Source organism: Primulina eburnea, unplaced genomic scaffold (genome assembly GCF_022965805.1).
Source record: "Primulina eburnea isolate SZY01 unplaced genomic scaffold, ASM2296580v1 ctg496_ERROPOS3583385+, whole genome shotgun sequence".
NCBI classification, from domain to species: domain Eukaryota; kingdom Viridiplantae; phylum Streptophyta; class Magnoliopsida; order Lamiales; family Gesneriaceae; genus Primulina; species Primulina eburnea.
Genome location: NW_027331300.1, coordinates 13,362 through 36,169, shown reverse-complemented (window position 1 = coordinate 36,169; position 22,808 = coordinate 13,362). Strand labels below are relative to the sequence as shown.

At 34.4% G+C, this 22,808-nt stretch overlaps 3 protein-coding genes and 1 pseudogene across 5 annotated transcripts; 1 reads left to right on the top strand and 3 right to left on the bottom strand.

Annotated features, from left to right (window-relative positions):
• Positions 1-2,176: 2,176 nt before the first annotated feature.
• Positions 2,177-2,443, bottom strand: LOC140821263 (VQ motif-containing protein 1-like). The gene has a single exon (XM_073181702.1). It carries the CDS (start codon positions 2,441-2,443, stop codon positions 2,177-2,179), a length of 267 nt encoding a protein of 88 aa, XP_073037803.1.
• Positions 2,444-7,544: 5,101 nt separating this feature from the next.
• Positions 7,545-9,385, top strand: LOC140821264 (exopolygalacturonase-like; annotated as a pseudogene).
• A 243-nt stretch (positions 9,386-9,628) lies between these two features.
• Positions 9,629-13,939, bottom strand: LOC140821258 (polyadenylate-binding protein-interacting protein 9-like). 2 transcript variants are annotated; one of them, XM_073181694.1, is made up of 11 exons: positions 13,768-13,939; positions 12,946-13,304; positions 12,306-12,416; positions 12,188-12,232; positions 11,096-11,168; positions 10,883-10,995; positions 10,716-10,775; positions 10,524-10,571; positions 10,357-10,425; positions 10,041-10,102; positions 9,629-9,959 (listed from the first exon to the last, which is right to left on the bottom strand). In XM_073181694.1, the coding sequence occupies exons 2-11, from the start codon at positions 13,273-13,275 to the stop codon at positions 9,905-9,907; spliced, it is 966 nt and encodes a 321-aa protein (XP_073037795.1). In that variant the 5' UTR covers positions 13,276-13,304; positions 13,768-13,939; the 3' UTR covers positions 9,629-9,904. The 2 variants fall into 2 exon arrangements, with proteins under 2 accessions (XP_073037795.1, XP_073037794.1); XM_073181693.1 differs by lacking the exon at positions 13,768-13,939 and having other exon boundaries at positions 12,946-13,761.
• Positions 13,940-14,849: 910 nt separating this feature from the next.
• On the bottom strand, positions 14,850-21,401 carry LOC140821254 (ethylene receptor 1-like). 2 transcript variants are annotated; one of them, XM_073181690.1, is made up of 8 exons: positions 21,254-21,390; positions 20,711-20,821; positions 19,700-20,638; positions 18,421-18,789; positions 18,025-18,291; positions 17,820-17,947; positions 17,545-17,742; positions 14,850-15,599 (listed from the first exon to the last, which is right to left on the bottom strand). In XM_073181690.1, the coding sequence occupies exons 3-8, from the start codon at positions 20,594-20,596 to the stop codon at positions 15,242-15,244; spliced, it is 2,217 nt and encodes a 738-aa protein (XP_073037791.1). In that variant the 5' UTR covers positions 20,597-20,638; positions 20,711-20,821; positions 21,254-21,390; the 3' UTR covers positions 14,850-15,241. The 2 variants fall into 2 exon arrangements, with proteins under 2 accessions (XP_073037791.1, XP_073037790.1); XM_073181689.1 differs by lacking the exon at positions 20,711-20,821 and having other exon boundaries at positions 21,254-21,401.
• Positions 21,402-22,808: the final 1,407 nt, after the last annotated feature.

The window sequence follows — 22,808 nt, the reverse complement described above, 5'->3', positions numbered from 1 at the left end:
TTTTTTATCACGAAAACAGGAACCCTAGTTCAACTACTTTAAAATTCGGTTGAAAATTTAGTGCGATAATATCGATCTATGATGTTTATGAATTTTTGAATTTGAATTTTAGCTTAAAAATATATCGTCGTGAATTTTGGTAAAATAATTTATGACTACAGTATTTGATAATTATTGATGTTACAATTATTATTGAGCTTGCATGACAATTTCTTTAGTTCGAAATACCTGAAAGTTGAATAATTGTGAGAATTGAAAAATAATTCTACATATTATTAAAGACTAAAATTTGTGTGAGACGGTCTCACGGGCCGTTATTTGTGAGACGAATATCTCATTTGGGTCATCCATGAAAAAATATTACTTTTTATGTTAAAAGTATTACTTTCTATTGTGAATATTGGTAGGGTTGACTCGTCTCACATATAAAGATTCGTGAAACCATCTCACAAGAGACCTACTCATTATTAAAAATCAAAAGACCAGACATCAAAAAGTTATGGATATTTTTCATCCAATATTGATATTTCGTTTTTTATTTTATATTTTTGAACTATTTAATTTCACGTACATGTGACAGAACAAACCTCAAATAATAATATTATATATATAGTTTATTATATTATACGGGATTAGGTGAAATCCAAATTTTTATTCCAGTTTTGATAATTATATAACTCAAGTGAATTTCACAAGAAATTGTGATTATATAGTAAATTGTTTCATGTTTCGAGTGATCTCGTGCATGGACTTAAATCATGAGGATAAAATATAAATTTAACCATAATTGAGCCTTGTTGCAATCGAGAGTTTGAATAACAACACGTAGTCAACTTATAAAAAAGTTCAGACTACATGTGAAGTTGACAATATATTCCAGATTTTTTGATAAAAAGGACAACATAAAATTTGAGTAAAACTCAATACGATAAATTCAAAATACAATGATTCCTTTAGTTTTTTTTTTTTAAAGGACGAAAGCAATAAATGTGAGCAAAAAATAAAAATAAAGGGAAAATCTTGGAAGAAATATATAATTATCTAGTCTATCATAATATTATTTTCATGAAAACTTTGATTTTATGATCGTAATTAGTTAATTACCTCCCATACAATTATGTCTGATGAATCGTATTATAAACACATTATTAATAAAATACAATAGTCGTAGAGCCGACACGTGACTTTGATAGATCCATTTAACTTTACATTGTTATTCCTTTTAAGTCTAAACATATGTTATGATTCAGTTTTAAGGTTAAAAAACTTGATTTTACTTACCTATTTGACATGTTTTCATTTCAATTATCTGAAATTAAGAATATGAAGATTATATTACGCATACCCAATTTAAGTTGATTGATCCTCAATTTAAGTCAATTCGTAATTGAAATACAATCATTTGTACCTTATTCTCAGCAATATGTACCTTATTTGTGCTATAATCTCAATAATTTGTACCTATATTTATTGTTTTTATTTCGGCGTACGTCTTATATATGAAAATAAATAATATTCTCAATTCCATAATTTGAACTATTTGTACTTTTTTTAATTTTGAAGGGACCTAATGGGGATTAATTAGTTGAAGAATAGAGTTTATTTTAAAATTAAAATATCACGAGGAATGTGATTCAAGTTTTAGGTGGGAAATTTTAATAAGTTAGGTTTCCTTTATAGTTACACTGCATGAAGACTTCAGGCAGTATGACTATATACCTATGAAAACAACAGATTACTGATAAAGATTTTTTTACAAAATATTACAATAGACTAAAAACTTATATACATTAATATAAGTTTTTATGTATTAGGACAATCGTTTTAAAAAAAAAAAAAATAGTTCGGTTTATATTAAATAAAAATAATATCATAATTGTAAAAACTGACGAAAAATCTTACTGAGCTTGGTCATATCAAACATACGAAATTTTTATCTCTATCAGGTTGACATTTAATAGAATAGTGTGTAGAGATAAAGTAATTATAATCATATATAGAATTAACCAAGTGTGTTTAGCTTGACATATATATTTCCATTTGTTTCAAATATCCACAACAACAACAACAGATACAGTAATTATAATCATATATATAAAAACCGGAGCATGGAAAATTTGTGAAATTACACGAGATCGATCGAAAATAAAAGGAATCAACAAGAATTAATTCAACTTCATCGTAAGGCTTGCAATAGTTCATCAAGTGGAGGCAAGTCGTTAGGCATCCATTCGAAATCCCTAAACGACATTCCACGGGACAAAAATGGAGCCATATTATAGGCAACTTGAGTGGAAGATTGAATCGACGGCGGCTTTGCTTCGGCATGGGAATCCTTTCCGGTGAGGTTTTGAACAACTGACTTGAAACTCATGGCATCAGTTTCCACATACTGCGTGTTGATTATCACTACCTTAACGCCAGCTCCACGCCTCCCAGCCATTATTATATTTATATATATTGCTAAATGTTTTCTTTCAAAAACAAAAGAGAAATACGGCGCGCGCTTGCTTTGCCTTTTGTGAATGATGATCCACTGATAATTAACGACGCAGAATTTATAAGTGGTTTGACCTGTACGACAGTTGCTCGTCAAAGAAGTTGACCAATGTGTTGTTATATATAGAACAGCCTAATAGGACCATGACTTTGAGTCGAGACACGCGAACGGGAACCTCGGGAAGAATCGGTCCAAAGAAGATTCCATGAAATTCACTCCCTTTATAAATATATTTTATCAAGATCAAATATAATTTTATATCTCAAAATGCTTTTATAATATATATTATACATATATATATGGTTTGTAATTGTTTCTCCTAAATTTTAATAATAATTAAGTTGAAGGTTAATGTTTACTCCACTATAGTAAATGACAAATAATTGCACTGCCCGGCCAATCTTAGAAAAAATGAAAAGCGCCCACGTGTTTGTATGCTCTTCACATCTTGGTGGGAACGCAACGTTAAAATTTTGTTGACTAGTTGATATTTGTCTTCCAGGCTATTGTTTTCCTTTTTCGACTTTAATTACAGGCTGATTAATTTTCATTTTATTGAAGATATTATGCACAGTATGTAGAATTCATGTCGTTTTCAGATTTAATTTATTATTATTTTATGGTTTCAAACATACCACCGTTATTTTCTGTACATGTTAGATAAACATATATTAATCTGTAAACAACGGTAAGCAGAATCATCTGAGATAATTTTGATAAAGAGAATCGAACTCTTAGTAATTATTAGTCGACTGATCATTTTTATTTCACCAATTTGGACGCCACCAAGAATATTTTCAAATTTACATTATGAAGTGATCATAATGAAATTAAAGGTAAGGAAAAAAATTAGACGGAGACTTGCAAATATGTTAAAAGGGCGAAAAAGGCAAACTGTATATTATTTTTCAACTCTAATGAAAGGATGTAGACATGAGCATATCATGTCTCTCAATTATATAGCATACTGGAACATCTTCTTCTAGTGTAATATATATAAATCTAAACAAAAAAAAAATCAGTTTAACAATATTTTTGCCTTGATTTTAAAATAATAAATATTTTCAATAAAAATAACTAACGCTATAACTAGAAAAGGCTAAGAATTATTAGTATAATTTAAATAATGAAAGTTCTCGGTAAAAATTATATATTACATTATTTAAAAATAAAAGGAAAATTAGTATTTGCCCCTATAAGAAGCTCTCTTTGTAATAAAATATGTAATGCCTATGAAATAACGAAATTTTTTGATTACCAGATAAACAAAAAATGATACGAGATACCCTGAATTGAAACCAACAAAACTATCCTACTTACAGACATGTCCTGAGATACGTGGACTTAGAATTCGGTTTCTAGTACTGTTTTTTGGTCGCAATCTTGATCGATCCATATACGAGTTTCTTCCCATAACTTGGTCTCCATTCTTAACTTCCGGAGCTCCAGACCATGCTCGACTGTGACATAAAAGCAAGACAGATGAGCTCAAACACGACAAGGCACAAATATTACTTCCATCATGCATGCATGCATGAATATTCAAAAGTAAAAGACGTGGGACGTTTGTGACATGGAGAAAACAAAGAAACAATATATTTCAATCAAACTAAGGAAAACATAAAATGGAACAAATACAAAAAAATAAAATTAGATAGATTTGTCGAAGTTAGTTCCATCCACAGTATCATGTGAATTTAGCTGCTTATGGGATTTGTTGATCCAGAACTTTAGTTTCTCTTCCGCGATATCTGGTTCCAGTCCTTGATTCTTTGCTCTTCTCCAAAAATATGTCAGCCAAGCCTAATATTGTAGTATAATGAATCTGTAGTCCTTATTCCCGAGCACGAATGTGCAGTAGATAACAACAATAATGGTCATTTCGGATTACATAAATAGGTTTCATTTTAGGTTACCTGTTTGAGAAGACCGTCTTCAGACTCTTCAGGAGTCAACTCTGAAACAAAGTATGAGTTCTTCATTAATTAAAGTAGTAATGGCTGGAAACATTTTGGACAAATAGACTTGCCAAATGCTTCTGAACAATATTGGCCCTCGCAATTGGTAGCTTCAATTCATCTGTAGTGGTAAAAGGAGGGCATCATCAGAGATATTTGCTTCAACTTTCCTTGTTAGATTATGAGTTATGAAATAATATAAATTAAAATAGGGCTGATCACAATTTTAAATTTGACAGTATACATCCATTGGACAAAAATTAATTAAGTCGAAAACAGTCGAGTTTTCGTACCATTAGATTTTGCAACAGTTGGGTGACGCTTTAGGGCCATTGAAACAAAATACTGAATAACATCAGAAGTAACAAACTTCATTAATTTCCTTTTTTTCTCTTTTGTATCAGTAACAAACTTCATTCTACTCGAGGTTGAAAATGAGATTTCAGGCGTAATCAATTGTCTTAATTTGTCTCCGCAAACAGATCAAATTTTTAAACAGTCTCTACGAACATTGATATAAATTCAGAGTAACGAATAACATGACTTCGAAGAAGTGCGGAAATTTCAATCCATAGCCATTAAAGGTAGAGGAACAAATTTTCGAGAAGAACCTTAAGTGAGTTCAGTTCCCTAAGACCTTTCTCAACTAAAAGCTTGCTTTCAACAAAAGCTTTTTTTTGGAATATCACTCGTGTCTTTTACAACCTTCTCCCTCTCTTCAAACTCATTGTTCACTGCAAATTGACAAAAGTAAAAGACAGTCAAGTCAAGAGAAGTTTGCATGAAAATAATGCTCGTTAACACAAACATACTCTTTGGAAGTTTCATCTTTTGCTTTCCGTCCGGCAGCTAATATAACTTCAACAGGATGAGAGGCAAAAGATGACCAATATTCGTATCTTGATCCAGCAATTTCAGAATGGATACCTGCTATTTTATTTCAAATTAAAATTCCTAAAACAATTTTCAATCAAAATCCAAAATATCTACTACTGATCTATTCCACCATAACCTGGCCATTTCAGAATTCCTGTTAAAAATATTAGAATTCTGTCATGTATCCTAGTTGGTGTCTAAAATAGGCCCAACCATGTCGTGGTAGTTTAATCATCATAAAAAATTTAGGAGTGAACTAAAATTACCATGGTGAAGGCATATACTCCAGCACCGAGCAAGCTGTTGTCTCTTTAGAACAACCTCTTCCAATATTAAGAGACTATCAATAACTTAAGTATGCATAAAAGATTGCAAGGTAAGAGCACCAAAATGTTTCAATTGATAGATACAGTCTCTTCTTGAGTCAATATCATTCTTTGTAATTGTTCGAAGCAATTTAACTTCATTTTCAACATCATGGAGCTGCTCCAAAGCCAATGTAGCTTCATTGGATTTAGCAGATTTAGTCTCTACAGGGACTCCCGATACCTCAGGCTTATTTGATACTGGTACACTTCGAGGCACCGTGGAAGCGGTCTTGATCAATGATCACTAAAGTTGGACAATCAGCTGATGCAAAACGAGCAGAAGGAGGCTGTTCCGAGAGACTAGAGTAAGAAGCTGATCTTCCATTGGCGTTAGATCGAGCGGAAAGTGATTGTGTTTCTTCTGCCGATTCCGTGGGTTGAAATGAAATACTTGGTATTGTTGAAAGAATATGTGCCGGCAGGTCAACCGGCTTTAAATTTGACGGTCGAAGAAAAGGTGAAGAGCGAGCTGAACAAGGCTGTTATTTTTTTTAATTTAAATATCTATTTATTTTCATTAATTTTAATAATATCATCTCGTGCGATTCACGGGTTAAATACTAGTTTAAAAAAAACAAAGATTCCCACAAACGAATAATGTATAATATGCGATCACATTATCATAGAGACACTTGATCAGTTATATTTGCCGTCTCTACAAATAGTTCGTATTCGATATCCATTTCGGAACTTTTCAGGAAAAAGAAAAAATTAGAAGTCCCACGTATTGCATGCAAAATTGCATGCAACTCCAAAATACAATAAAATGGACCGTGACTTTGCTTTTTTTTTTTTAAATTATTTTAACTTTTCAAAGTTCTTGTTTTAATCATGTAATTTTAATTTTTATTAATTTTTAGATTTATTTTCTTGGAATATTGATATAGCATTAAACACGTTATCAATTTTCAACGTCATATAATTGATATGGTGAAACTGTGCTAAAAACCAAAAAAAAAAAAAAATTTAAAAGACTAAAAGTAACTTTCCACAAGTAAGATGATCAGAATGGAAAATATGAAAATTTAGAAGACTAAATTAACTATTATATCAAATTGATAAAACTGAATTAAATTTAAATAAAATAAAATCATGAATCCGAGTCAATACATTATCAACAAAATAGGGTGATTTATCAAAAGAAATATTATATGATTTTCGATTTTTTTCCCTACACGAATGACTTGATTTTTATATATCTAATTTGTTCTGATTACAATTTTAGAAATCACTAGGTTGCTTTTTTAAAATAAATAAAATGTTTGTAGTAAAAATACACAAATATGCATAATGGTAATAATAATAATAATAATAATAATAATAATAATAATAATAATAATAATAATAATAATAAATAAATAAAATGTTCACAATTAAAGACATTTTAATTCAGATTTTTGATAATTTAAAGTTTTACATTTGAAGTGATGAATGAGGGTCAGAAATTTATCAAATTACCTTTCTTTTTCTTTTTATTTTCTTTTTTATTGATGAAGTCATGAAATGAGGTTCGAAATAAATGTACAGTGCGTTTTTTATTTGGTCAAATTGTTGACTCAACTCTATATTCTATATTAAAAGGAAATCTTTATACACACATTTGTGATTTGACTAGCTTTGACTTAAAAATGTAAATCACTTTTATTAATCATTAATTATCGCAACATTTATCATTGGGAGAGGATAGTGAGGCAGATGGCAAAGATTAGCAAGCCCAAGTTATATTCAAAATCGACAATATTATTATTGATCTTCTGTTTTCAAAAATACCTAATCTTTTTGTGTTCCATGCAGGTGCATAAAGAAATGAGCCCACTAGCTGAGAATCTCATAAGCACTAATATGAATCCAAGAGTAGCCCTTGGGATAACATTTCTTTCCATATTTTCCGTGTTGGTTGCATGTTCTAGCCACAAAACAAAAGTATTCAACGTCAAGAAATATGGAGCTGTTGGGAAGAACAAGACAGAGAATTCTAAGGTGAACAGATATCCCATTAGCGTTTTCACAGTATCGTGTTCTTTACATAACTCATTTCTTGCGAAAAATTGTGTAGGCATTTATGAAAGCTTGGGCTGACTCATGTAAATGGAGAGGCAAGAGCTGTGTTTTGATCCCGAAGGGAACTTATCATTTGGAATCAATTGTTTTGAAAAGGACCTTGCAATGGTAGAAAAGAGTTTGTGATAAAAGGAATGCTAAGGTCTCCTAATCAGTCGAGTTCCTTCTTCATCGACCATTGGATCACATTTCAGAATATCAATAATCTGAGGATCCACGGTGGGGGTACGTTGGACGGCCAAGGAGCCTCGGCTTGGACGTATAATAAATGTAAAACCGGTTCTTGCAAGCCTCTTCCTGTTGTTAGTTCTTTTTTTCCTTTATTTTTTTTGTTTGTTTCTTAAGATTTAATGATATTTTTTTGTCTTCCTATCGTTTTCTTAATCAAGGAGAAGCCATTGGAAGTGATGGAGATTTAATTTTGGTTGACTGCTTGTGGGAAGTGACTGCATGTAACCCCTCCTTTAATCCTATTTTACTCGAGTATTATGAAATTAAATTGGTGCCAAATGGCTTAGAACCTTAACTGTCGGCGTTTAATTTTTGTCTCACCTGGGATTGCGGTAGTTCTGTAAAAAAACAAGAACATGCATTGTATACTGAACTAAGAGTTAGGAAGGATATGGATTACTATTTTGAATTTTGGGAAAAAACCAACAGTCACTGCGGCTGGATTTCGTGAACGACTCGGATATATCCAACATAAAGTCACTAAACAGCAAGAACTTCCATTTCAACCTCTTCGCATGCAACCGAGTCAAAATCCACCGCGTCACTTTATCAGCTCCGGCAGACAGCCCCAACACCGACGGTATCTATGTCAGCAGCTCGGGTAACATCAATATTGACAAGACAGTCATCTCCACAGGAGACGACTGTGTGTCCATCGGCCCAGGCAATCGGGACATTCACATCACCAACACATTTTGCGGGCCTGGTCACGGGATCAGTGTGGGTAGCATGGGAAAATCTGGCACCAAAGAAAACGTTACAAGCATCAGCGTCGTTAACTGCACGTTCAGAGGGACTCTTAATGGAGTTCAGATCAAAACTTGGCCAGAACCAAAGGCTGCAGGCGGGTACGCAACGAACTTCACATACGATAATATCTTGATGGAGAATGTGGACAACCCCATATTCATTAATCAGCAGTATTGCCCATTCAACCTGTGCAATCCTCAGGTAAAGGGTGAATTCGTTTAAAATGATAGTGTTTGCTGTTGGACCTGTGGAGTATTTCCTAAGTTTTCTTGTTTCAGGGATCATCAAAGATTCAGATAAGCAACATTATATTCAGGAACATATGGGGGGGACATCAACCACCAAGGATGCAGTAAAACTGAAGTGCAGTAAAAGCAATCCATGTCACAATATTGCGTTAGAGAACATAAACTTAATTGGTCCAGGCGGAGTTGCATCTTCCTCCTGCTCGAATGTCCACGGCAGGTCTCGCGGCAGACAGAAGCCACCTTCTTGCCTTTTCATGATCAGAATTTGGAGGCCTCTGTTTTTGAAGAGAACCTCTACAGTTATTAATGGTGGCACTTTGCTCTTGTTTCCCTGACCAATGTCAAGGATATTAATGCTTTAGACTGGCGAATTTTTTTAATTTTAGTATTTTGTGGGATGGTAGATTTTGAAACAATTACTTTTATAATCGATCCAACGTAAACGGCAGATTCCACTTCGTGTTCAAGTAAATCTGAGAGCCCGATGATTGGCCTTATTTATGGTTAGTTTCAACTATACAAAGAGCCGAATATTCTTCAATTTACAGTTGAATTTTGCATAGTTAATAATTAATACTTGTCGCATATGGATCCTAGGAAAAGAATGATTCAAGAAAACTCAATAACCACTAATCAGATCCGAATAGTAACTTTACCGACCTTGAAATTTAAAACCACCATTGTAGATGATCAATCATAGTATAGAGCAGTGTAACCATGATTTGAACCGTTAAATAAAAGGTCGACCATCAAGAGTAGCATTCAGTTTCAAGTAAAAAAAAATCGAAGTTTTAAGGGAAAAGGGATAAATGAAAGCAAGATAAGTTCCACCGCCACTTCATTTTAGAAGCATTCTCTTCCAAGATAACCAAACCCAGCTACCAGGTTTTGGATTCCCGCTATCAGATTTTTCTATACACCGGGACGAGGAATCCGAGGCCTTACCGGTGTCTTTGAAGGACTCACCCTACAGTAAATATTGAGAAATTTGTAAATGAATTGTTACTGTCTTGAAAGAAAACTGGTGATCACCGATGACAAGCTTTACCTGATGCGTTGGGATCCCACAATTTCACCACAACAGTCGAGGGCCAGTATTGCACTCTCAGCCTGCAAATCATAGCAATATGCACTAGTGAGTACGTATATTTGCGTGCAAAAGCATGTAAATATGGAAGTGGAGATGGGTGATTCGTGTTATCGGTTAGGTGGCCATGAATAGTCATGGTCCACCATCTTTTGACGGAGGAAATCTTACAACGAACTTCGGGGAATGAAAAGTCAGTTGAAGCATTATTATATAAAAGAAAAGGAAAAAGAACAAAGTCATGTCATAGCAATTTCAGCCAGTGAGATATGCATACCATGGAAAATTCAACAAAAGCGATGCGTGTTGAGTGCATGTGATCCCCCAAGAGCCTCAGACGAGAAACCTACAGTTGAGTGTACATCAGCCATTTTACAGTTAAAAAGCAACGATATTTAGAAAAACCGAATCCAATGGCCAATACTTGAAAACTTTTAGGTATACCTCTCCACATCTTGTTTCGAAGAATACCTTGACATCGATTTGAGAAACCTGCTCAAGTTGACACGTAAAATAGAAATGTGCTTTAGAGTATGCAACAGCTCCAGTAACATATGAGCAGGACAACATGGTAAACGATAAATCATTATTCAGTAAAAGCAAAAAACTAGCTATCAACAGATGTAGATCGTGTACCTTCTTATCGATATTTGTACAGTATACGGTCCTGGCACACATTTCACGTTCAACCTCCGACTACAGATACAAATTCAATTAAATAAATAATGGTAACTAATTAAGATGGATATACATGCAAAAGTTGTTCAATATCAGCAATATTTAAAGCTCATATTTGATCTTACCCTGGGAAGAAAGGTCGGGTTAACTGGTAGGATGGCCGTTTTTGAAGGCAGGACTGTCACAGGAGAGAAACCTAAATGTGTCCCACAAAGGCTAAGAGCAGCTCTCGCAGAATCTGTAGATGTTATTACACATGGAAATTCAGATTTGAAAATATTAGGTACGCATCCCAAGCAATACAAAAAAGAGTTGATGCGGAAAACAAAATTACATACAGTCATCAGCAAATTCTACAAAGGCAAAGCGAAGGCGAGAGTGTGGGTCACCACAAACTCGACAGTCCAGAACCTGAAACAAATACAGCCAGAAAGAGAAACATTTTTAAGAAACATCAAAATATATATCTTGCCAATCTTTAGCCTTAAGTTAAAATTATACACTTGTGTTCACTGTGAAATGGGGGTATGAAAATTTTTCCTAGTAAACAGAGGTGGTTTACTGTTTGAAACTTGACAGCTTAATGACTATAGACCATTCTCCCAAAAGTCGAAGATAAAGAGACCACATTTAAAGTTCATAAAACAAGATAACAGGGAAGAGAAATTTATGACATCCCATGTTTTTCCTTTAGCTCCAGCGATTTTCTTCCCTTTCGGTTAGGAGCTCCAGAGAAAAATATATTATTAACATGCTTTAAACTGTGGAGAAGCGTCATTTGGATTTGTCAGACGAAATTTATTGACTCATTCGCCCCTTAAATGTCAATTGCAATGACAATTTAATCAAACGAGGGAAATATTGTTCTCTGGTAGGAAATCAAAGGGCAGACTAAAAGACATACAGGACAACCCACAAATTCAGTAAATCTACTTTGTCACATAGTTTACGTGTTTGATTTATGTACCAATTCAAATAATTTGTTAGCTAGTTTAGGCAGTCATAAATTATTAATGCTACATTCTCTGAAAAAATATATATATCCTAAACCATACCGCATTACCATCATAAGGAATAAAACCAGTTCAGCCCAGTCAGATACAATCAAACATATTCTTCGAATCTCAGAATAGCACAGATCCATGATTTAACAATTAGTTAAACCAACAAGCAAAACAACATAGTTCAAAAGTCAACAAAGGAAACAAGAAAGTAATTGTTGGAGAAGCTAGTAAGTCACTCAGAATTCATTTCTCCAGATTATTTGGCGAACATTCTAGTATCAAAATCTTATTTTCAAAAATCTGCACCCAAGTTCCCCACATCTCGTGTATGTTTTTCAAACAACACACATCCACAGCAGATATACAAGGAAATCATTTATGGATTGCAGAGTTGCAGTTGAACAATATCTAAACAGAAAAACTTACTTGTCCAAAGCCACTGAACAATGCAGCAAGCTGCTCTTCGGTGACCTTATTTCCAGAGACGACAAGAATGTGTCAATATGAATCACAAGAAAAAAGTGAATTTCATTGATTTACTTACATTGTGGTCAATGTCAGACACATAGACTGTTCGCCTAATACTATCTTCTCTTTGAGCTCTAAAAGATCTTCCATTTATTCTCCTCTGATTCTGGCTGTAGTTATTTTTTCTCTGACAACAATTGGGCGATCAGTGAGAAAGAAGTAAACATAAGAGAATCACAAATCATCAAATCCACATGAATAACTAAATAATAAAATGTATAATTAGATCATCACAATTCCAAATTCAACAATTCATAAATCACTATAAAAATCTCAGACAACAAATGGCTCAAAATAAAATGTATAATTAGATCATCACAATTCCAAATTCAACAATTCATAAATCACTATAAAAATCTCAGACAACAAATGGCTCAACAATCCTCAGTAAGAAAGAAAAGAAACCTTGCTGAACGTTTTATCGTTTCACTTTTGCAAATAAAACCCAGGAATTTCTTCTTATTCTGTAACTATCTAATATAAGAGTAATTAAGTGCAAGCTAACTCGGTAAATCCAACACTGAATCACATGAACAGGTCATAACCTTAGATGACAATCAACAAGCAGTCAAGCACGATAACTAAAAGATTAATTGGTCCATTTGAAAATGAACTCGGTTAACATAAACAGAGAGGTTATTGAAATTATACTATACCCTTTGATTATTTGGGAGACCGTCATTTCCCAAATTCTTATCATCGGGAGCAAAATTGATTATCCCCATTTGGCCATGATTATAAGAGGAAGGAAAGAACTCCTTGGCTAGGGGATTCAGCTTCAGTTTCTTCAGCATATCAACAATTTCCTTCACTTTCATATCTGATTTTGAATCCCCATTGGAGGTCAAATCAGAATCCTTAAAATCACCATTTATCTCAGGTTCCGCACACTCCTTAGAATTGGGATGAACGTTATTTTCCACGGATTTTTCAGTGGAAGCGTCGGTCGATTTTGGTGGATCAAGAACAGCAACAGGGGTCTCCATTTCCTTAATTGCTGCGTCACCAGTCACTTCTGCACCAGCAGCCATTGAATCAACAGAACCCCACAAACAAAACGGGCCCAAATTACACAAAACCCGACTCTGTAAGACAATCTACACAAGAAATCAGACTCAAAATCAAAAAGCTCCAAGATTTTTCATGTTTCCTCCCGCAAAGATAAAAGCACAATCTTTGATCTCAAAAACAACATAAATTACAATGGTCAGTCAAGAAAGAGTATTTTTTCTCCGTTTCAGATTTGGGTGTTCTCGAAATAAGATTTCAGGCCGATTCTCTCAATGTAATGAGTATGCACACAATTAATAAATGAGCTATCACCAAAAGAAAAAAATGGCAGGAAAAGAAAGAAGTGATGATGATGATGATGGTGAGAGTGAAGGAAAGAAAGCGAAGAGAATGATGCAATATCTAACAAAGGGCTCTTGTATAACAAATTCGATCACAAATTGGAAGTGGTTTTGGAAGAAACTAACAGGTGGCCTTTCTCTACCCTTCTTTTTGGCAGTGTTGTTGAGAGAGAGAATCTGTCACACATACATACATACATACATACAACATATACATATAGGTAGCCACATAGGATGGCTGGAGGGGGTGGGATAGAGTAAGTGCATTAAAGTGAGGGACGTTAAAGAAGGGGCAGGGAGATGTGTACTGAGCTAACGTAAGATGACTTAAGTTTAGCTTTCTTTTGGTTGTTATTCCCCTTACTCATGGGGTGGGGTTTGGCCACTGCCTCTTTTTTCATTGGGATTCTAATTCCCCATTCCCTTATCTTTTGGACACTTGCTAATTCTATTTCCATTTTCATTTTTATATAAATGTTTATGGATATTTGTATATTCATTACATCGTCATATAACAATTCATCCATCAGTTGTCTCATTTAGACAGTGCTACATGATCCTATATTTAAATATACATACATATACATATATATATATATATATAATATCGAAATAAACATAAATAATACACACACAGACCGAAGCTAAGACGAACCTTCGTTGATGTTTTTATTATAAAATTATGCGTGTTCATTTCTATATGAAATAAAATGATTTTTTTATTTTAAAAAAAAAACAACCACGACGACTAGTTTGAATTTTTTATATATTATTCGTACTAATTTCATGGCCAGAAAAGTCAAGGAGAAAAATCATTTCCGCTTATATTTGTTACGTAAGGGATTGGTCATTAATTAGTATACAACTAAATGGTCAAGTAATCTGACCAAATGAAAAATGGACTTTGAATAAGTTTTCTTTCAGCGTTGGAACTCGGACAAAAAATAGGTGCAAATTTTGAATACGACACCAGTGATTCAATTATCAGAATTACACGGTATTTTTCCAAAAGTCAAATTAATTAGTAATTAAACCTCGGTGCCATTTAATTCACATCTAATCTATTTTATAACTAAAATTATTTCGTTCAAAAATGGAGAAACAGAATATGCACCTCTAAGCATTATTTGAACTCGAACCAAACTAATACCCAGAAAGAGAGCCTCTGTTTTTTTTTTCAAACTTAAATGGGTTCGATTTGCAGCATGAATATTAGACAAAGTAACTAGACAAAGTAACAGTATTTACAACCTTCTGAATATAACAAAAAAGTGACAGAAAGATAAAAAGGTGAGTTAGGTAACTATAGATGGTAGGCAAGTCCGGCTTTCAGAACTTCCTCTCTATAAATATATTCTAAACATAATATAACCGAGAAAAAAATACCAACTTATGATTGGAACCAGACCAAGTGCAAGCACGAATACAACCTCAGGACGACTGATTTCTCCCAAATTTTGTCAAAAGCTTCATCATCTTCAAAAACCATTCTACATCCAACCGGTTAAAACAATAGCAAAATGGTCTCAGGCAGCAGTCGCGTCCCATATATCCATAAAGCTCAATTACCTTGTTCATTAGTAAGCACTTGTATTTTGGTTTACTGAGATTCAAACAAAAATCCATGCTCCAGGAGATCGGATAAGACGGTTCTCATTTTATCTACAGAAACAGGCTTTAACACGACTCCATCCATACCAACCCTTAAGCAGTTCTCTGTTGTCAACTTATCGGTGTTTCCTGTGAGTGCTATAATCAAATGTCTCTCGTGACGTTTTGGGAATTTTTCACGAATCCTTTTAGCAACTTCAAAATGATCAGCACCTGGAATGCTTATGTCGAGGAACACCACCTTGTGTTCATAAGTAACGGCTTTGACACACTCATCTCCCGAACCTACAGCCAATACATCACACCCAAGGTGCGTAAGGAGCCCCTTTGTTACCATACGGCCAACACTGCATCATGAAGAACCAACTTTAAAGTCAAATTTATTAACAACTAGGACTCGTGCTATTATATTTCAAATCTACTGTGCAGTTCATCGAGCTAAATATACATGGGAGAGAGATGAGACCAAGTCCTCCTTAGTACAAACAATACCATTCAACTTAGCAGCATAAAAAGTACATTAGTATTCTAGTTTTGGTGACCGACTTCCCCATCCTTAAAGGCTCAATGTTAAATGTAGAGTTTGTTTAAATCTAAGTTGAGCTGCAATGTGATAGTACTTTATACCATTAAACTGGAAAAAAAAATTGAGAACCATTAACAAAGTATATTACGAGCTATGTTATATATTTTCCTATGTTATGTAATAATCCTGTTTTTATGTAGATCCTAGATATTGATGTCTCAGCACGCCTCGTTTGAAGAAGACGCGTGTCTCACTTTGTGCCTAAGCTTGAAGCTATCCTTGCACCTTCTATAACTATGATCTAGAATTATAGGAGGATCTAGACGATCCAGGTGTTTTGGAGGTGCGACTAAGATTGCCATGTGGTTAATATAAACTTAAAAATAGACCTTGAAAACACAATTTTGTTACATCCAATGAAGTAACAATGGCCAAGACCTCAACACACTTCCAACAATTCAAAGATCGCAACAACTGTAATCACGCCAGAAACCTAAGCAATTTAATAGCAGTGAATATGGTGGCAATAACCAATAGGATGGCCAACAATTATGCCAAAACTATTGACAATGAAAATGAACTTGCGATCTCCATGAGTGACGAGCACATACAGTTTCTCAACATATACTTCGTCGAGCATTGTATTAATCATTTTTTCCTAACTCTGAAAATGTGCTCATGTACCAGCTGAGCTTGTCCAAACATAACTCAAAATTAGTGGTCCAACGCCATATGGAAATATTTAGAGACAGTAAACGATATTGGTTCCCAAAGAAGTATCCGTAAATAACACAACTTACAAGGATAATAACTTTTCTATCTCTGATCATTTACATTTCTGGTATAAAATAAACAAAAAACACATGCACATACATCCCATCTAAATATTCCACTATGTCAACATGTACCTCGCAGAAAAGAAGGTAGAATTAATTTAAAATTTTAAAAGGTACAAATAACATAGAGAAATATAAACAGAGTTTATTAGAAAAATCAACCACAGAGATTAACTTAATCTATGTAAAAAGTTTCTTCAGCTTGGATTAGTTTAAAAGTGTGGAATGTATTTGCACTATCATTATCTTCAAATAAAGTATTTTCTACGGTAACACCATGAACAGCACACAACAAAGCACCGCCCAAATAAACCTGTAACTCCTATTATGAAATGGGCTTAGCGTCCAATTATGAAAACAGGTTTGAATGATTTGGAATTTGGACCTCCCTTTGGAGAGAAAAATGTAGTCTACCCTTCTGAAAAAAGCCCCACAGGCCATAATGAATATCACCACAAGATTTGCAACAAGAGACAATGGTGCAGTATGGAGAAGATATTAGAACAATGGTGAAAATATGTTGACATTCGGCTGGAGTAAGGTGAAAGTCAGACAACAGAGGTGTATAATCAAGGGTACTGAAAGCATTTCTCTCCTAATATTTGGTTCTCGACATTTCTTGCACAAATGTAGAACATCATCGTTAATACTTATCCAATCTTTTCATCTGTAAACCATAAGTTTCTGCAACATGAACTCCCATTGAGAATGTAATAATAAAAAAAGAATTTTCCAAAATAATCTAAGAATCAATTCAAGCCAAGGAAGATATTAATTCACCAAAAGGCAACCTTTTATTTAGCAACAGTTACTTGATGGTTATAATTCACTGCTTTACAAACAAATAGAACACGTATTGCTCATAAATAAACACAGAAGGAAACAAATTATAACATCGTAAATAAGAGGGAATGATAAATCATTACTAACCTGTTCTCATCCATCACAACAACTTTGAGCCCAGAAAATATTTGCTTAACATAATTTTCTGGACTTTTAGGTACAAACGAGTACTTGATCTCATTTGAGCGTCCAGGAATCCCAAGTTTAACAATGAAGATAGCAGTAGAACCTTTCCCAATACCTTCACTTTCAATCCAAATATGCCCTTCCATGAGATTAACAAACCTGATCAAAGAAATAGTTCTAAGCTAATTTTGAAATCATTCTAAAATGTTTATGGCTCGGAAAAGTAGCAAGATTACCTCTTACTAATTGCCAGACCAAGTCCACTGCCATCAGAATTTTTGGCAGCTAGAGGTTGGCTCTGCACAAATTTCCTGAATAGCTTAGGAACATCTTGTGGGCTGATTCCCAAACCAGTATCTTTTACCTAAACCAAAATGGCAAAGGTTGTAAGATGCTTAGAAGAACAAAAATTATCATCCTACTAGGAAAAAGGGAACAAACCTGCACACGTAAATAGAAGTGATTATCACTCGGTACAGGGAAAAACTCTGGGGCTCGAGGATCTCTCAAAGAATCTGATTTTGCAAGAAAGGCAGAAATCGAAACACCGCCCTCTTTTGAGAACTTCACAGCATTCCCAACAACATTTAAAAGTACTTGCATTAGCCGCTTTTCATCACCAACAGCAAACTCAGGCAAATCCGAAGACAAACTCAATGTAACATATAGCTTTTTCACATATGCTATAGGCTTTATCAGGTTAAGGGCCTACAATAAGAAGCAAACATTTCATTTAACCAAAGAAGAATGGGAAACAAAAATTAAATAAAAACTTGCTACTTCTAAAGACCAGACAATTCTTGAACAAACACAAAACAACCAATATCTTATTCTTACCTCTCTGAAGAGTGCATGAAGGTTAAATTTTCCTATCTCGAGTTGAAGGCTGCCATCTTCAAGCCTTGAAAGATCCAAGACATCATTTATAAGTGTTGCCAAAAGGTTGCTGCTCTTGAGTATTGTTTCAACCATCAGACGTTGCTCCGGTGTCAGCTCAGTCTCTTGTAGTAAGCTTGAGAGAGCTATTATTGCATGCATGGGAGTTCTCATTTCATGATTCATGACAGCCAAAAAATCATTACGAGCACGGACAGCCGTCTCTGCTTCTCTTCTCGCAAGATCAAGAGCAACATTCTGTTCCATAAGTAGATCCCTAGCCCTCATTGACTCCTCCAAAATTGCAGCATGTGATAGAGCAACAGCAACCTGATTCCAGAATAAATCACACACAGGAACTCCAAGCATCAAGAAATCTGATAAGAGGGCTAATCAACTATTCTGAATCAGGCAACTGCAGAATGCAAGTTCTTCATTTTTTTTACTTTCAGTGGTGTGTTCTAGTTTTCAGAAGATTGACATATCCTTTAACCCAGAAAATTATTTTGACAACGTAAATAACCAAATAACCAATAAGCACCATAGCATAGCTATACCCATAATGATGTCATGATATTATTTATACACAACCAAATTCTCAGGGAATGGAGAATGAATTTCCGAACAAACGAGAAACTTTGTTGAGGTATCCTTTAAAGTTGTTGGACCAATATAATCAAAGAACAAAAAACTAAAAGTCAGCCTGAAAAAGCAAGCATGCTGCTAATGGATCTGGATCTTGAAAATTTGGATAGATTATTCCCACTCTATTTCATGACAGTAATGCCAAACTAATGTAGAAATAAAAGACTAGAAAACTTAAAAAAAAATAGAATTTTGTTGCCAGAACAGTCGGTGGAAAATTATTTCATTAGCATTAAGACAATACTAGATGCAACTGCAGATGGACAAGATCTCGTCAGCCACTTTACCAACCTTCCAGTTATATATCTGTCACTCACCTAAAGTGTAGTTTTTAGAACAACCTGGTAGCCCCTTTAGAATGGAAAGTAGTAAAGAATGGGGCCCTTTAGTGTAATGTTTCATTTCAGTAGATTTAGCTTGTCTAATTCTAAGCACTACAGCATAAAAAAAGCACAGACACATTCAATGTCAATTTTTTTATTAACATAAATATAAAAACTACGAAAAAGATCCACACCCCAAACAAAGGAAATGCACAAAGAAAATAAGTCCAAAATATGAATGTAACTAGGAAAAAGATGTGGTGAATCCTAACCTGGTCAGCCACCACTTCAACAAGCTCCAACTCATGGACACGCCATTGCCTTGCACTATCCGAAGGAAGCATTAAAACCATTAACGCATACCGTTTAGTTGAGAGCTCAGGCCAATCATGAATCTGGAAATTGGAAAGATGTAGGAGGGGAACCCGCACGGCAACCACTTCTCCAGGCATGTGTTTTCCTGCACGTCGGAACCTGGCGACTGGAGAATTTGGAGAGATTTTTATGGCTCGATTAGCATTGAAAACTTGATTGATCACGGGATGCTGTATAGGCACAGTAAACCCAACTGGGTTTTGGTGATGAAGAGTATATGAAAGTTGGAGCTCTAATCCTGTACGGGTTGGCATCCACAATGCACACTCTTCCAAAGCCAATGTTCTTCCCAGCTCAACAAATGTAGTTTTTAGAATGGTATGCCTGTCAAGAGTGCTTCTAATTTCATGAGTTAGCATTCTAACATGCCTACCAGTTTCTTCCTGTGAACGAATTAATCCCATTTCTCTATCGAGCTCTGCGGCCTTATTTTTCAAAAACAACTCCCTTGTTTTAACACTCAATAAATCAGGGATGATATGAACTAGCATAAGAGCAGTTGCGCAGGACACAGCAGCAGTCAAAACTTTTGCGGCGGTCATGACAATTGCCACGGTTCTTGTATGCATGGTAAATGTCCATAAATTAATTAAGTGTGTAGCCCCACAAAGAACAATGAATGCACCAAACTGCACAAGCACCCATCTATACGGAAATACAGCAGATTTTTTAACAAAGTAGATCAACTCCAAAGGAATCGAGAAATAAGCCAATGCAATGAAGAAATCCGAAATATACTGGTACTTCATCAACAATTCATCAGCCGGCCATTGCGGCTCCATGCAGCAATCCATTATGTAAGAACCACCTGAGCTCCACTATTTATGTCTACATTCCTGAATCAATTATTAAAAAATAAATTCACAATCCCAGCTGCATCACAAGTTATTATGTCATGAACTTTCAACCTTAAGAACAAAATTTGTTCAAAAATCACTTGAAAGTCGATGCCCTTTCCCGGATTAAAGAATGCGTATCTCCGAGAAAAAGGCACACCACTAATTAGTGATCTCCAGTTGCTACAAAAAAACTTCCCGAGAATTATTCATTGACAAGAAAGTCCCAACATCTGATGAATTATACGAGACAGCTAATCATATAATTTTAGCATTTTCTTGAAGAACAATCACTTATTTGTAGATGGTTATTCGACTAACCCCACCCAGTCCCTCCCCCACCCCCCGAAAAAAAAAATATCAATACAACTCTTCAATATTCATATACAGCTTGCCCCAGCAAACATATCGTCATATAACCTGATAAAACTGCAAATTTTGCCCAAAGAACAAAACTTTAGCTGAAATCCATTCAAAGAACGACTTTTTGCGTAGTCAATCAGATCCCGTGAAGGTGAACCAACAAAATTTGAAATTACTACTCCCAAAATTCATATGTTGACGAAAAGAGAGGAAATGAAAAATTAATATGGAAAAAAAGTAGGAAAGAATTACCCAATATTTCGACGACTAAGAAATTACTGAAGCTAAACTTCTTCATATGGAAAACGAAGCACCTTGATTTCCCATTAGCATGACTAATATTTCATATATTATATTAATACAATAATATGAAGCTTTTCTGTGATGACTTTGTTTAAAACCAGACAGGGCCTAGAGAAAAAAAAATGTCCGGGTACCGATGTATTCTGGAGGACTAATAACATTACAGGACTGTGATGTTTTCCACGTCACGGCCATGCACTGACGTTAAGGAAACCCAAAAGTTAGGTAAACAGTCAACATCAAGCAAGTCAAAGCCCCTTGTTTAAATTAAAGGGTATTATTGCCATACAAGATAAAATTACATGTATCTGGCATATTTCATGTGCATCGGGTATCCAATTAATTTATTATTTGTTTTGAAAAAATATCCAAAATTACAAATAAGTCTATTATAAAATGATCTTATATATATTTATATATATGTGTATTGGTCGACTCAATCCATATTTATCATGAGAAATAATATTTTTTGACATAAAAAGTAATTTGTTTATGAGTTGAGTTAAGTTGAGTTGAGTTGAGTCGGACATCTGTCTCATAAAATTGACATATGAAAGATACTCACAAATTTTTTTGTTATTTCTACATGAGTTTCGAGATTTTTATCTTATATTACCAATAAAAAAGTAGGTCTCATGTAACACCATCTCACGGATCTTAATCTGTGAGACGGGTCAACTATACTCATATTCACAATAAAAAGTAATATTCTTAGCATAAAAAGTAATAATTTTTCAAGGATGGCCCAAATAAAAGATCCGGCTCACAAATACGACCCGTGAGACCGTCTTTTGTCCCAATAAAAAACACTAATTACTGAAAAGCAAGATGATTTTTGGTATTATTATCAATGAGAAAATATATATTTTTTGTTTTCTGAATTAAAAAAAAAAAAGAAAAAACCTTCTAAAATTTCGTACCGCGTTTCTTTCTTTTCCCTTCTTATTTATTTTGTCGAGGATCGCTTAAAGTCATAGTTTGATCCACAATACGCAAACGGACCAGCTCATTTCCAGCACACCTGTCAATTCACTTAACTACTCAATGGGCCCGTTATATTCTTGTAGTCATATTTGGGACAAATAAAAGACCATCTTTTCTTGGGCATTCAGCCCATTAAAGCTATTGGACATTATTCATATTAGAACAACATGAGCCGGGCCAGCTAGAAAACCTATGGAAGAATGAATTTGATTTGAGACAAGACATAAAAATGCACAAAATTGCTCCCACGTTTTCTTGGCCCCTTGATGAAGACCAATGATTGTCCTGAATTGATGATAATCCAAGTTTAGGGAACAATGTATGTAGACAAAACAAGTAGACATCTTCTTTCTTTTTCATTACTTGGTCTACATATACACGATAAGCTTACATACATAATTGATCAACAGCAAACATTCCTTCCCTTGTGTACACGGAATGTATGATGATGGAGTAAAATATTTTCGACGGCTCTAAATTATATTCTTAAGATTATTTTCGGATTGATGTATTTGATTTG